The sequence below is a fragment of the Caretta caretta genome, chromosome 1 (genome assembly GCF_965140235.1).
Source record: "Caretta caretta isolate rCarCar2 chromosome 1, rCarCar1.hap1, whole genome shotgun sequence".
In the NCBI taxonomy this organism is placed as follows: Eukaryota; Metazoa; Chordata; order Testudines; family Cheloniidae; genus Caretta; species Caretta caretta.
The window spans coordinates 80,474,980-80,489,779 of NC_134206.1; the positions used below are offsets into that span (position 1 = coordinate 80,474,980).

General features: G+C 40.9%; 1 protein-coding gene across 1 annotated transcript; it reads right to left on the reverse strand.

Moving 5' to 3' along the window:
- Positions 1 to 1,130: 1,130 nt before the first annotated feature.
- On the reverse strand, positions 1,131 to 13,504 carry COMMD6 (COMM domain containing 6). The gene is made up of 7 exons (XM_048852354.2): positions 13,392 to 13,504; positions 10,388 to 10,446; positions 9,693 to 9,758; positions 9,507 to 9,583; positions 8,835 to 9,003; positions 4,788 to 4,940; positions 1,131 to 2,140 (listed from the first exon to the last, which is right to left on the reverse strand). Exons 1-7 carry the CDS (start codon positions 13,438 to 13,440, stop codon positions 2,090 to 2,092), a joined length of 624 nt encoding a protein of 207 aa, XP_048708311.1. The 5' UTR covers positions 13,441 to 13,504; the 3' UTR covers positions 1,131 to 2,089.
- Between the last annotated feature and the right edge of the window lie 1,296 nt (positions 13,505 to 14,800).

Genomic DNA, 14,800 nt, shown 5'->3' on the forward strand with positions numbered 1-14,800 from the left:
GGACTTTGGGGTATGCCCAGGCTGACAAACCCAGGCTCTGGAAGAATGAGGAAGGAAGTACATTCTAGAGGCCAGGCCCTCTCCCAGAGAATATTCTGCAAGCAGCCGCCTCTCATTTTCAGATCAATTAAGTGCCACTTGCACATGCCTACTGATCTGAACTGCACGGATAGTCTCTCAAGTAAGGTTCCAGGTCCCAAACTATTTAGTTTGAAAGGTTAAACCCATCACCTTGCAGTTCATCTGGAATCCAGTGCAACTCTGAGTATTGGTGCTGTGCTCCCTGCACTATGCTCAAAGGAGCAGACACACTCTGCACAACCTTGAGTTTGAATGGTTCCAGAGTGTACCCACAACATGGACTGCATTACAATCATATTGTCCTGAGGTGACAAAAGGAAAGGATGATGATAGCAAAAGCTGCATCAGAAGAAGAGCTTGAACTCTTCTAGCCACTTCTAGATTTAAAAAACAAAAAAAACACCTTTTGGCACTGCTACTTGATCTTTTAAAAGCAGCTCTTGTTCCAACCACCTTCAATATTGTGAAACTAGGTCAAATGGTGGATGCAACCCCTCTTTCAGTAGCACATACATGACTTGCCAATTTTTTCCCCATTGCTTTCAGCCTATTTTCATCTGGTCTTATTATCAAGACTAAGCCTCAGTCCGGTAACCCTCACCCATTCGGTTTTCATACAGGACTTATTTGCTCCATTGCACAAGCAAAGCATGATCTGATTTGAATACCTGCAGCATTCTCATTACATATCAGAATATTTTCTTTTCCGTATGTCTAATTCCATTTAGTTGTAATCTTCCATTTTAAATTATTCTGTTTATATGAAGACGTTCCAAAATGGAAAGCTGGATTATTCCATATTTGAAGTTACCCTCATTCTTGATCACAGATGGCCACTAAGTCAGAATCTTACTGCTGACTGACCAGGACAACTAGTCTCTGGACAGACAGCAATGCAGTCCTGTGGACTCCTACCAGAAAGAGTACTGCAGCTCAAAGAGTCTGTCGGACTCTTAATAATGTCGCATGTGATTTGTTTAGCTGAGGCTGACCTTAAGTTTCCATTTCTTGACTTGAAATTTCCAGTTCAGAAGACCAAGTGATGCAACTGCATCAAGCTTCCAGTTTAATTAGGAAACAAAATCTGCTGATCAGAATAGTAAGTACATGCCACAAGTTTAAAGTTGAATTTACTACAGAACATACATGAGCAACAAAATAATGTGCTATCAACTGTATTTATGTGCTGCAAACATATTTAACACACATTCACTTTTTTTAAATGTAAACTTACCTATAAGTTCTGCTTAGTCAACGTTAACTTCCCTGCACAAAACTAAGATTTTAGACTCTGTTACTAGAGATATTTTCCTACAATAAGAGACGGTAAATCCAGATTTATGGAAATATTTCAGTGATACTACTCTTTTATTAATAGAATGATGAAGATGTTCTCCAATAATTAACAAAAGGGAGTAAAAATCAGGCTTCTAACCTACTTGATACAACTGGAATTTATCAGTTTGATGACACTACTCATGGCTAACAATATGCTTGCTGACTGTAATTTTATGTACTCTACGTAGATAATGATATAATTGATTCCATGTGCACACCAATGGCATCATTGATTTTATAGAGAAAAGTGTAAACATAGGGTTTACACTTCTTCCAGTAGTCTCCTCAGTTAGCATTTTCATGTGTGTTTCCACATGGCCGAGTTTATATACAGTATGTAGCTTCTGCTGTTGAACAGTAGGAAAAGTCTGAGGTTGTTACATAGCTAAGGATATGTCACAATGTTCTGCCTGAATAGAGCTAAATACACTTTTACTCGGATTACCACCTTGCAAGAGTTTGTTCTTTCATATATTTAGAACAAAAGTTACATAAATAAAAAAAACTTTCAGTGTGATCCAAAAAAAGAGGAAGATATTGAAAAATATTCTTGACAGGACCATGAGAATACATACCTTACTTAAACATTGACACTTAATTACTTGTGCAAGATAGGAAGGCTTATTTGGATCAAGTAAAGTGTGTCTTTTAAGTATTTAAACAGTTTTGCTCAAACTGTTTCAAGAACAGCTGCCATTTCCTTGAAATGTCTGAAGAAGTCCTGAAAAAGAAGAGGCAATATTAAACTGCACTTTAACAATTTGCATTGTAGTTAAAGCCAACAGCTTCTTGTTGGAATTTTTTCCCTATGTTTACAAGTAGCACCCAAGATTATAGTATCTAAAATATGAGAACTTTATTCCAGTTTGCTTTATGCATTAGTCAGCACTTTGTATAAAGTCACTTTCATTATAGTCTGATGCCATATTTGTGTGGTTTTGTCTTATGCCTTTGGGAACAGGAGAGAAAAAAATGTTTTAGAAGTGGGAAAATGTGGTTGTAAGACCACAGAAATTGATAGGAGTAATACCTGAAAGTATTTTTATTCCCAGTTTGAAATAACCTTGATATTCAGTTTACAGTGTCCCTTTCACATAGCAATTGAACAGCAATATATTAAATAGTTTCCAATCTACAGAGTTGAGACTCGAGCAGATCTAGATTCAGAAAAATCACCAGTCATCCCTTGCCTTTTTAATACATTTTTCACTAAAGGGATTTATCGATAGTTAGCCTTGTAGAAGTTTAGTTTAAAAACAAAGGAGATGTAATGACCCTTTAATATAACTGAACTGATAGCTAAACAAAAGCTCTCACCACCACCCAGGTTTTCAGCTGTAGGCAAAGGAATTAAGGACCACTATGATAAGATTGCAGTGGGGGGGGGGGGGGGTGGGAGGAAGGAGGAGAATAGTAAAATTGTACTGGGGTGCAGGTATGCTGTGACTGAACAGAAGATATGGCAATAGAAGAACACAGTGGGGCACCAGAGCTGGAACATTTCAGGGGGGAGGGAATCCACCAATAAGCCAAAATAAAACCTTCCTTTAATGGCTGTTACAGTAGGTCCACAAATGCCAGCAAAAAGGAGCGTACAACATTTTATATGAAGAGCCAAGATTTTTCAGCCTTAGAGGAATAGAATCAACTTGATGACTAGACATTTAAAAACAATGTTTCAGGTATTACACCTCCCCAGAGAACCCCAGCCAATTTTTGTGGCTTTGCAGCCATATTTTTTTACTACTCTGTTACTTGGTTGTTGCATGAAAGACTCACACAAATCAAGAAAGAGAATGTGACTGACTACCTGATTATATGGGAGACCACAGTGAAACCAACTACACAAAGTAAACACCCCCTCCCCTTGGATTTTTTTTCATTTATAGCACTAGTAACATCCTCCTACCTCAGAGTGAAGTGCTATTTTTTAAATAGCATTGTTCCTAGTGATTTGTGCTTGTTTACTTTTATAAATGTAAGCCTGTAAAATATAAGCTATATAATCACACTGGGAGGTCGCTCTGTTCAGCATTAGGAAGTCTCTTCCAGCAAGCTCAACCTATTGGTAGTCTACTTTCACCTCTCCACGTTTATTGTGTGGGGAAGGGAGAGCAGCAGCAGCAGCGACTTAATTAGCAGCTGCTGTTTAACTATGTAGTCAGAAATGGTTCCAAAAGTTAGTGTACATTCAGCTATGATGATTCAAGTGATTTGGAGATTCGTGTTTATTTTGAAGAAGCTAGGAGAGTTGCACAATTTTTTTTTTTAAATTGACAATTCCACTTCATGAGGAATATGTACAAATCAGTTATGTTTAAATTTGGGACCGTCTCACCAGATTAAACTCTCTGAAAGAGCAGCTAGCCCTCTGCCTCTTTAAGTACCATAAAAGAACCCAGAAAGCTCTTATTAGGCCCAAGACTAAAGAAATGCAAAACAATTTTTAAGGTTAAGGATTTATCATACATTAGCTCCTTACCCATTTGACCCTGGCCATTTCACATGATCTCACAGAACCCTCCAAACTCCCAGCAATCTGACTTCTGGCACCGGCTATTGCTCTAAGTCAGGGGTTCCCAAACTTGGTTCAGGGCTTGTTCAGGGTAAGCCCCTGACGGGCCGTGAGACGCTTTGTTTACCTAAGCGTCCGCAGGTATGGCTACTTGTGGCTCCCAGTGACCGGCCAATGTGAGCTACGGGAAGTGGTGGCCCACCCCACGCCACTTCCCGCAGCTCCCATTGGCCGGGAACGAAGAACCGCGGCCACTGGGAGCTGCGAGCAGCTGGTTACCTGAGCATCCACAGGTACAAAGTGTCTCACCGCCTGCCAGGGGCTTACCCTGAACAAGCCACGAACCAAGTTCAGGAACCCCTGCTCTAAGCATTAAGGATTTTTTTTCCTGGAAGTTTGGTTTCAGTCTTTTATTCAAATTTTAGTTTTTAAGGCTGGAGTGGTCCCACAGACCTCTTGAGCTTCGAACACACTCAGTGATTGCAGGACAGGCAGCTGGGTAGCAAACTAGACAGATCATCAAGCGAGTTAACATACTAAGAGATCTAGTAGTCTTTGGTTACAATTTTACTCATTGAAACAGGATAGTTTTGATAAGGGCAAAGCAATTTTAAACTTGGAATTCTTAAGTCAGAGTTCTTATTAAATTAACAATGTTTGGGTTCAGTTGCTTAAGCAAATAGATTTTTAATCTGAACCATATGTAGATGTCTCATCTTTCCATTACCACATATGTAATTAAATGTCTCAAATGTGCTTTCGTAGATGTAAACATTTGCATATCTATTAAGAAAGTACTGTTGTATGCAACTCTTTTTGAGAAGTAACACTTTTATGAAACTGGATTACAAACCTGGAACTGTGGGATTGTCATTTCAAAAGACCTGCTCATTATCTGGCCCGACGGCTCTGCCACTTTTAGTGTCATTGTAACATAAGGATACTTAAGAGACCTGCAGCTGTCAGAGCTCACTGCCATTCCCAGTTTCCACTGAATATCTATAATCTGAAGAAAAGAGAGCAACCAAACCGTTTTTGAACACTTCCAATCAAGCCTACTGACACTCAACTATACTATCAGTAATTAAGGCTATGTTTAGTGATGGGTAAAAGTCATGGACAGTAAACAAAAATTCACGGCCAGTGACCTGTCTATGACTTGTACTATATACCCCTGACAAAAAAATTTGTAAAGGGGGGGGGGGGGGAGAAGAGAGGAGGAGGTGTGCAGTGTGTGTCCCAGGACCCCTGCTAGTGCTAGCTGGGGGGAGGGGGGGGGGCGCAGTTGGTGGGGCTGGCAAGCTTCTTACCTGGAAGCAGCAACACCAGACTCCCTCAGCTCCTAGGCAGAGCCAGGAAGCTCTGTGCGCTGCCTCCGCCCCGAGTGCCGGTTCTGCAGCTCCCATTGGCTGGGAACTGTGGCCAATGGGAGCAGCGGGGGCAGTGCCTGCAGGCAGTGCACAGAGCTGCCAGGCCACTCCTCCTGAGGGGTGTTGCCAGCTCCAGGGAGCTCACACCCCCCTACCTGCCCAGAGCCCTCACCCCCTCCTGCACACTAACACCCAGCCCTGAGTCCCCTCCCACACCTAAACTGCTGCTGCTGTTGGTGGGAGGCGGTGGCCCGATGCTGCCCCAGCAGTGGCTGGCCTGAGGGCCGCCTGAGCTGTTCAAAAGTCACAGAATCCATGACTAACTTGCAGCCTTATCAGTAATACATTAGCCCACCATCCTCTAGCTCACCCAGAAGCTGTGGGCTTGATGTAGGAGCTATTGAGTAAAATTCTGTGGTCTGTTTATTGCTGGAGGTCAGACTAACAATTCCTTGTGGCCTAAAGCAGTGATTCTTAACCTTTCCATACTAATGTACCCCTTTTGGGAGATTGATTTGTCTTGTGTACCCCCGAGTTTCACCTCACTTTAAAAAAAAAAAATCTACCTGCTTAGAAAAATCAGACAAAGGTGTCACAGCACACTATTACAGGAAAAAATGCTTACTTTCTCACTTTTACCATATAATAAAATTCATTGAATATAAATATTGTACTTACATTTCAGTGTATAGTATACAGAGCAATATAAACAAGTCATTGCAGGAAGAAATTTTAGTTTGCACTGACTTGCTAGTGCTTTTTATGTAGCGTGTTGTAAAACTAGGCAAACATTTAGATGAGTTGATGTACCCTCTGGAAGATGTCTGCGTACTCCAAGGGTACATGTACCTCCAGTTGAGACATCACTGGCCTCAAATATCTATTAAACTATAGCTAAAACTGCAGAAAATGGAATATAACGTTAAGAAATGTTGGATCATAAAGAGTCACCTACTAGATGCTCTAAACAAGACTAAATTCTTCTCTATCCTGACGCCTTAAATCAGTGGTTCTCAACCAGAGGTACACAGAGGTCTTCCAGGGGGTACATCAACTCATCTAAATATTTTCTTAGTTTTACAACAGGCTACATAAAAAGCAGTAGCAAGTCAATACAAAACTAAAATTTCACACACACGACTTGTTTATACTGCTCTATATAGTATACACCGAAATACAAGTACAATGTTTACTGTAAATAAATCTTCTCCTTGGGCTGCCACCTTGACATGGTGGAGAAGCTTGCGTATACTTAAGACCCTAAGACTGATGCTGTTGGGAGTCCTGTACTTCTAGTAGGGTCACTCTTTGCAGTAAGGTCGAAGGCAAGGTACCAGACAAAGTGCAGCCCAACTCAACACAACCCAGTATAAGACCTCAATGGCAGAGCAGGCAGATGAAGCAGGATCACCTCTCAATGGCTGCAACAGAGGAGAAACCCCTGGTTGTCTCGGACTTCCTTGCCACAAGACACAGGTGCCTCTTCTGCCAAGATTTGTGTGGCTGTTGGTGCACTATGGCTCCCCCAACATTAAACTACTCAAATGCAGGCTTCTCTCACAGGAAGAGCTTCCCCCCACCCCCAATATTTATATTCCAATTTTTTATTTATATAGTTAAAAATGAGAAAAAGCAATTTTTCAGTAATAGTGTGCTGTGACACTTTTGTATTTTTATGTCTGATTTTGTAAGCAAGTAGTTTGTGAGGTGAAACTTGGGGATACTCAAGACAAATCTGACTCCTGAAAGGTATACGGGTAGTCTAGAAAGGTTGAGAGCCACTGCCTTAAATAAACCTGGATCTCAACTGCAGCTCCCCTTCCTCCCCCAAAAAAGTTGTTGTTCTCAAGTACTTTGTAGCCATGCAAACATAGCTTCAAATTACTATATAGAACACAATTTCAGGAAAAAAAGAGGCCCTGGAGAATTCAATAAGTCAGTGGGAGAGGCAAATACATCATCCATTTCTTCTACCGTTCGGTAGCATTTATGGGTCCATTTTCATTTTAAGACTCTACCAGCCAGTCAATACAACCAGGATTTAGGCACAGGTTTCCAGCTTGGCATTAAGCAGTTACATTTCACTTGCCCAGACAACAGGCTTTTTCCTGGCATAGCAGAGATCATCATCCGTCAGTAGTCATAATTATAAATTTACAATTGCAAATTTTGGTGAAGTTTGATTTGACTGAAGTTTCGTAGATAAACACAAATTCAAGAAAAAACATTTTCAACTGTTTGTTGTTACTTGCTAGGCAATTACTATGAAGTCAGATTGTTATTTGAAAGAGGATTAGATACAGATATTCAAAAGCATGGTTCTGCTGACAACTCCAGGGTTCTAGTGTCACTCAAGCTTCACTGATTTTATTTTTGATCCTTAACAAAAAGGGTTAAGGACACGTCTAGGTCTTCACAATTGTGTTGCAATGAAATGTTTCTTCAACAACATAAGCTCCAATAATTTAGCAGATACACATGACTGAAAGGCACTGGCATTAAATCCTAAGGGTTTTTTTTAAATGAACACACACAATCAAAGGTTAAGTCCTTAAAGAAGGGTAAGAGCAAAACCTACTTAAGGGTTGCTTATGGTGAGCTCTTAGTGCTCTGTTGTTGTTTGTAAGTATACAAGCAGGAACAGATTTTTCTGCTGCCAGTGCAATTTTTCATGGCAGGAGGATTTTACCCACCCATCTTTAATTGATAAAGAAAATCAGGGTAACATCACTCCTAAGCCCCTGATAAGAGGCACAAGACTGTACTAATGCCTATATGAAACCTTTTTGCTATGGTTGTATTCTTTGTAATCTTCATCAAGGATTTAGGAGCTAGAAGTATTCTTAGCTAACTCTAGACTTTCAGAAACACATGTTGAATTTTTTCAAATACTCAACTTGATCTATTCATGCATTAAAAGAAGCAGAATTACTGTTTTATTTTTGTGCATGAAAGTTCATAACATGACCGTATCAGTTTTATATAAAGATCATGCATAAGTATTAATGTAAGAATTCACATCAGAATGTTTTGCTTAAGTACATGAATGTCAGAGCCTTATTGTGCTATACACTAAGTAAAATGTTAAACTCATGGAAGTTAAAATATTAAAGCTCCATTTTAACTCACTAACAACGATGAGAAGCGTAGTTTGAACAGACTGTCACTTGTATGAATAAGCAGACAAACTTTTTTTTTTGTAATTAAAAGTGTGTTTAGTGCCAGTCACTTCTTTCAAGGTATAAAACCTATATACAACTTTAAGTAGAAATCTATGTTGTCAGAATGAAAATGCAGTATTAATGGAAGTCTTCTAAACTTGTTAGAAAAATATTTGAACCACCTAGCTCTATATGTTTAAGTATTTGTAAGTATTAAGGGGAAAGTAGTATTAGCCAGGTCTAATCACAATGGGCAGGCATCCAACAGTCCATTAAATATATTGTTTGCCACTTTTGCAGCAGCATCCACCATGAAGTAGACATTTTTGGAAAGTTAATGCGATTGAATCAGAAGTCTGAGCTAGTTACCTGTCCCACTGTTGCCATATTTCTAGCATCTTCTGACATAATGATAGATTTGCCCTGTTCTTTCCATATATGGCGAATAACCTGAACTGCATGTTTTGGCAGCATTCTGATTACATTACCCAGACCAGTGGAGAGTTCTTCTGCAGAGAGGTTGTTTTTGGCTGCTGTGCTGTAGATAAATTTAAAACAAACAATTTGTAGGTTTTTGTAAGAGTGATGTTCAAGAAATCCAGGGTTTTTTTAAAATAGGCAAACATTTCCATTAGTGTTCTGTTCATGAATATTATTTTACATAGTAATTGTGTAATGCAACCTACATACTCTTTTCGCAAAGGATTTTACTTAATTTCCCCCAAAGTAACTGTGCTAAGAATTTGCATGCAAGGTCCCCACAAGGGAGCAACTTCCTTTTATTTATGTATACCCCATCTATTTAATATTCATAAATATTCTAAGTGGAAAAACAGATTAGTTTCTGATTTATGAATTTAAAAAATTGAGTTAATACAAGTTTGCAAGCCCCTTTAGATCCTCTCAAGTACTCAAAGTCAAAATTTTCTGGCTCCTCAGCCTTAATTTATACCTTTCCACCTTTTATAGCCCCCCCCCCTTTTTTATTCTTTAAAGAAAGAATAAAATTAAGAGGTATAGGCAGGATGGGTTCTGGCTTACCTGAATAAAAAGGAAACAACATTGATTATCTTTGCTAGGTCAGCAACGTTCATTTCAACTCCAGCTGTTTGAAATCTCTAGAAACACAAACAAATGTAAGTCTTAGAAACATTCTGTAATTCACGTGACGTTATATACAATGAATGTAAGTGATTTGCTTTTGGATGACCACTAATCATAACTTACCTGGCATAGTTCTACTGTATTTACACCTGGGATCTGACAGTGAAGATGCTGAATAATTCGCTCACACTACAAAGAAAAAGTTACATGGACAATAACTAGTGAAATTATTAAAATATCATGCTTTAAAAATATCTGTACAGAGGGTGTACACCTAGAGTCATGTGGTTTCAATACACAGTGGCCAAGCGAAGAAGCCTATTGTGGCAATATACAAATAGTGTGCTACACCACTTTACACATATACTAGGTGAAGAGGAAAAGGATGTATTAAGTCAGTGGCTGCTGCTAAAACTACATTTAAATACCATCAAACCCACAAGAGTGGAAAAAAAAAAATGTTCAAACCACTAGCCTACCTGCTTTGCACTGCTTACAACACAGCTGCAACTAGTGATACAATTCAGCACTAAGGGTGCATTTTCCAATGATTTAATAGAAAACATGAAAGGGATTGTTTGCCAGCCTTGCTGTTCCAGTGTGTACTAGTCAAAAGCAAAATCAGTATTTTCTAAAAATACAAAATTGGCTTAGTCTCACTAATCACTAGAGGATGTGGTCCACTAAGGCAAAGGTGGGGGACATTACTATTACCCTATCAGGGAAATTTGCACTCAAACAGCTAGTAACATAACCATCACTTCAAACATTTTACAATACACAAAAGCATAAAAGCTAAATATAGAAATATTACTTACTAGCTCAGCAAATAGATCCTTAGGTATTAGTTTAATAATATCAGCAGTACTACCAAAATCTAAAAAAAAAAAAAAAAAAAAAAATTAGCTGTGTGCCCTTAAATAAAAAAAAAAAAAATATCCTCTCAGCTCATCCCCTCCACACGGACAGTGTCTGCATTTTAAACAAAATCTTTGGTCAAGATCCAGGAGTTTATTGCCAGATTTCTGCTTCATGAACAAAAACTAAACCTATTAAAAATACCTAATGACCACATTAAAGGTAAATATTAATCACAATTGAATCCATAGAGACATAGATTTTAAGGTCAGAAAGAACCATTATGATCTCTAGACTGACTTCCTGCATAACTCTCAGAACATTATCTGGTATTTCTACATTAAGTCAATATCTTATATTTGAGCTACAGCACTTTTTTTTTTTTTTTTTTAAAGTCAGTCCTAATTGAAAGACTTCAAGTGACTGAGAATCACCTCCCCAGATAAGTTGTTCTAAGGGTTAGTTACACTCACTGTTAAAAGAAAAGGATGACTTGTGGCACCTTAGAGACTAACAAATTTATTAGAGCATAAGCTTTCGTGAGCTACAGCTCACTTCATTGGATGCATACAGTGGAAAAATATAGTGGGGAGATTTTATACACACAGAGAACATGAAACAATGGGTGTTACCATACAGACTGTAACAGGAGTCAGGTTTCAGAGTAACAGCCATGTTAGTCTGTATTCGCAAAAAGAAAAAGGAGTACTTGTGGCACCTTAGAGACTAACCAATTTATTTGAGCATAAGCTTTCGTGAGCTACACTCTGATGAAGTGAACTGTAGCTCACGAAAGCTTATGCTCAAATGAATTGGTTAGTCTCTAAGGTGCCACAAGTACTCCTTTTCTTTTTGTAACAAGAGTGACCAGGAAAGGTGAGCTATTACCAGCAGGAGAGCAAGGATGGGTGGGAACCTTTTGGAGTGATAATCAAGGTGGGCCATTTCCAGCACTTTACAAGAACAGTAGGAGGGGAAATAAACAAGGAGAAATAGCTTTACTTTGTGTAATGACACATCCACTCCCAGTCTTTAGTCAAGCCTAAATTAACTGTATCCAGTTTGCAACCTAATTCCAATTCAGCAGTCTCTCCTTAGAGTCTGTTTTTTTGTTGAAGAATTGCCACTTTTAGCTCTATAATCGAGTGACCAAAGAGACTGAAGTGTTCTCAGACTGGTTTTTGAATGTTATAATTCTTGACATCTGATTTGTGTCCATTTATTCTTTTACGTAGAGACTGTCTAGTTTGGCCAATGTACATGGCAGAGGGGCATTGCTGGCACATGATGGCATATATCACATTGGTAGATGTGCAGGTGAATGAGTCTCTGATAGTGTGGCTGATGTGATTAGGCTCTATGATGGAAACCCTATCCCGGAAACCTACTGACCGCTATACTTACCTATATGCCTCTAGCTTTCATCCAGATCACACCACACGATCCATTGTCTACAGCCAAGCTCCAGGATACAACCACATTTGCTCCAAACCCTCAGACAGAGACAAACACCTACAAGATCTCTATCTTACAACTACAATACCCACTTGCTGAAGTGAAGAAACAGATGGACAGAGCCAGAAGAGTACCCAGAAGTTACGTACTACAAGCCAGGCCCAACAAAGAAAATAACAGAACGCCACTAGCCATCACCTTCAGCCCCCAACTAAAACCTCTCCAACGCATCATCAAGGATCTACAACCTATCCTGAAGGACAACCCATCAATCTCACAAATCTCGAGAGACAGACCAGTCCTTGCTTACAGACAGCCCCCCCTACCTGAAGCAAATACTCACCAGCAACCACACACCACACAACAAAAATACTAACCCATGAACCTATCCTTGCAACAAAGCCCACTGCCAACTGTGTCAACGTATCTATTCAGAGGACACCATCATAGGGCCTAATCACATCAACCACACTACCAGAGGCTCGTTCACCTGCACCTCTACCAATATGATATATGCCATCATGTGCCAGCAGTGCCGCTCTGCCATGTACATTGGCCAAACTGGACAGTCTCTATGTAAAAGAATAAATGGACACAAATCAGACATCAGGAATTATAATGTTCAAAAACCAGTCGGAGAACACTTCAATCTCTTTGGTCACTCGATTACAGACCTAAAAGTGGCAATTCTTCAACAAAAAAAACTTCAAAAACAGACTCCAAGGAGAGATTGCTAAATTGGAATTAAGTTGCAAACTGGATACAATTAATTTAGGCTTGAATAAAGACTGGGAGTGGATGTGTCATTACACAAAGTAAAACTATTTCCCCTTGTTTATTTCCCCTTCTACTGTTCTTGTAAAGTGCTGGAAACGGCCCACCTTGATTATCACTCCAAAAGGTTTCCCCCCATCCCTGCTCTCCTGCTGGTAATAGATCACCTTTCCTGGTCACTCTTGTTACAGTCTGTATGGTAACACCCATTGTTTTATGTTCTTGTGTATATAAATCTCCCCACTATATTTTCCACTGCATGCATCCAATGAAGTGAGCTGTAGCTCATGAAAGCTGCTGCTCTAATAAATGTTAGCCTTTAAGGTGCCACATGTACTCGTTTTCTTTTTGGGGATACAGACTAACCCAGCTGCTATTCTGAAACGACTCACTGTTAAAAACCTGAATCCAAAAATGTTCAGTTTCTTCCAAGAAGTGATAGCCACATAACGGCAGGCCTTGGCCCTCTCTTAAGGTGTCAGCAAAGCTCAGAGATAGTCTGTGTGTGTGTGTACACGCAACTCCAGACCCATCTCCACCTTGTGTCCCACCACCACCACCTCCATGTACCACCCTAACTCCCTCTCCATTGCCCCCATATAGCACCCCCGTGCCCTGAGCTCCCCTTCCCTGTTGCCTCACCCACTCCTCCCCCCCATGCCCCATCAATCTCTTCCTAGCCAACACCCCACCTCCACCCGTCCATCCATGGGCCCCACAGCCCCGCCCTCTCACCAAAGGACTCCAAGGCCGGCGCGCCCACCACGGCAGCTCCGGCAGCCATCCTCCCGCCAGCCACCCGGTGACCCCGTCAGGCTGCTTCCGCTAACAACACCCCCGAGCGGCCACCCTCATTGGTTAGCAACTACAGACCCACCCTCCGCTGTCCAATCATCAGTCGGCTACCTTCCGCCGCACTTCACGCTTATTGGCTGCTGGGCCCTTGGGCCGCCCCGCTCCCGAGCTCTCACTGGTTGCTCATTATGGCGTTGAAATCAAGCGCCAGGCGGTGGGGTCGGCGCCAAGCACGCGACTCCGTCGGAGGCGATCGCGCGGAGCTAGGCGCCCAGGGCGCTTGTCCGGCCCCAGCGGTTTGTGTGCGTCTAGCTCAGCGAGCCGCTGGCTCAGCCTGTCTCGCGCGGCGCGTGGCCTGAACTTCCTCGCGGGCTGCCGCTCTGTGTCCTTGATCTGTGACGTCTTCCCTTTCCGGCGGCGTTCCCGGAGTGAAAGGGCATTGCCCCCCCCCCCCCCCCCGTTTAAAACCTGTTGGATGAGACTCCAGATTTCAGTCGGTACAGTCACTAAATCAAAAGGGATCCGAGAGGTACTTAGTTGCATCCGATGAAGTGAGCTGTAGCTCAGGAAAGCTTATGCTCAAATAAATTGGTTAGTTTCTAACGTGCCACTAGTACTCCTTTTTGCGAATACAGACTAACACGGCTGCTACTCTGAAACCTAACTACATATACTATATGTAGTAGGGGCTGTCGCCGGGCTCCGTCCTGCAGCAGAATACTTTCTTCGTCTTGGTGTGGCAACGCGATGCTGTGTGGCACAGTGTGTGGCTGCTTGGTGTGGCAATGCGATGCTGTGTGGCACAGTCAAATCACAGCGCAGTTTGATGCACCGGGGGGCATGTTGGTGTCACAAAGCTGCATCAGTGTCAAACCGAATTTGGGACCCTTAAAATCAGTCACGCCTGGCCTACAGGATATACGGAAGACCTACCCCAATTCAGTACAGTATTCCCAAAACCAAGATTGGTCAGAACCCTGGTTATCTCCTCGCACCCATATGTCGAATATATGGAATAATCTGACATTAGATATTTCTCGTGATGCAGGTTTTATAGGTGTTCTATTTGCAGTTTGCTTTTAACATTACCATATTACCATGATCTCAAAATAATGAATTTGAGATGATTTGTTCATATTGAAAATGAACTGATTAGTAAAACTGTAAAAGACTGGCAGTGCTGGTTAATCTATACCCCACAGTTTTGCATCATATTTAACTAAAGCCCCTTTTAGTCAAATCAGGTATAATATTTTGCAACCCCAGTCCTAGGTTTGCAATTATTGTGCAACATTATGTACTTGTTTATTGTTATTAATAAGAAGCACTATACATATGAGTCAGATTCC

Excerpts from the sequence above, each read along its gene's own strand:
- COMMD6 (XM_048852354.2), bottom strand. The coding sequence starts at position 13,440 with ATGGCTGCCGGAGCTGCCGTGGTGGGCGCGCCGGCCTTGGAGTCCTTT. Across the intron at positions 9,004-9,506 it reads GTTGTTTCCTTTTTATTCAG|CACAGCAGCCAAAAACAACC; the intron begins GTAAGCCAGAAC and ends ATTTATCTACAG. Across the intron at positions 4,941-8,834 it reads ATATGGCAACAGTGGGACAG|ATTATAGATATTCAGTGGAA; the intron begins GTAACTAGCTCA and ends TCTTTTCTTCAG.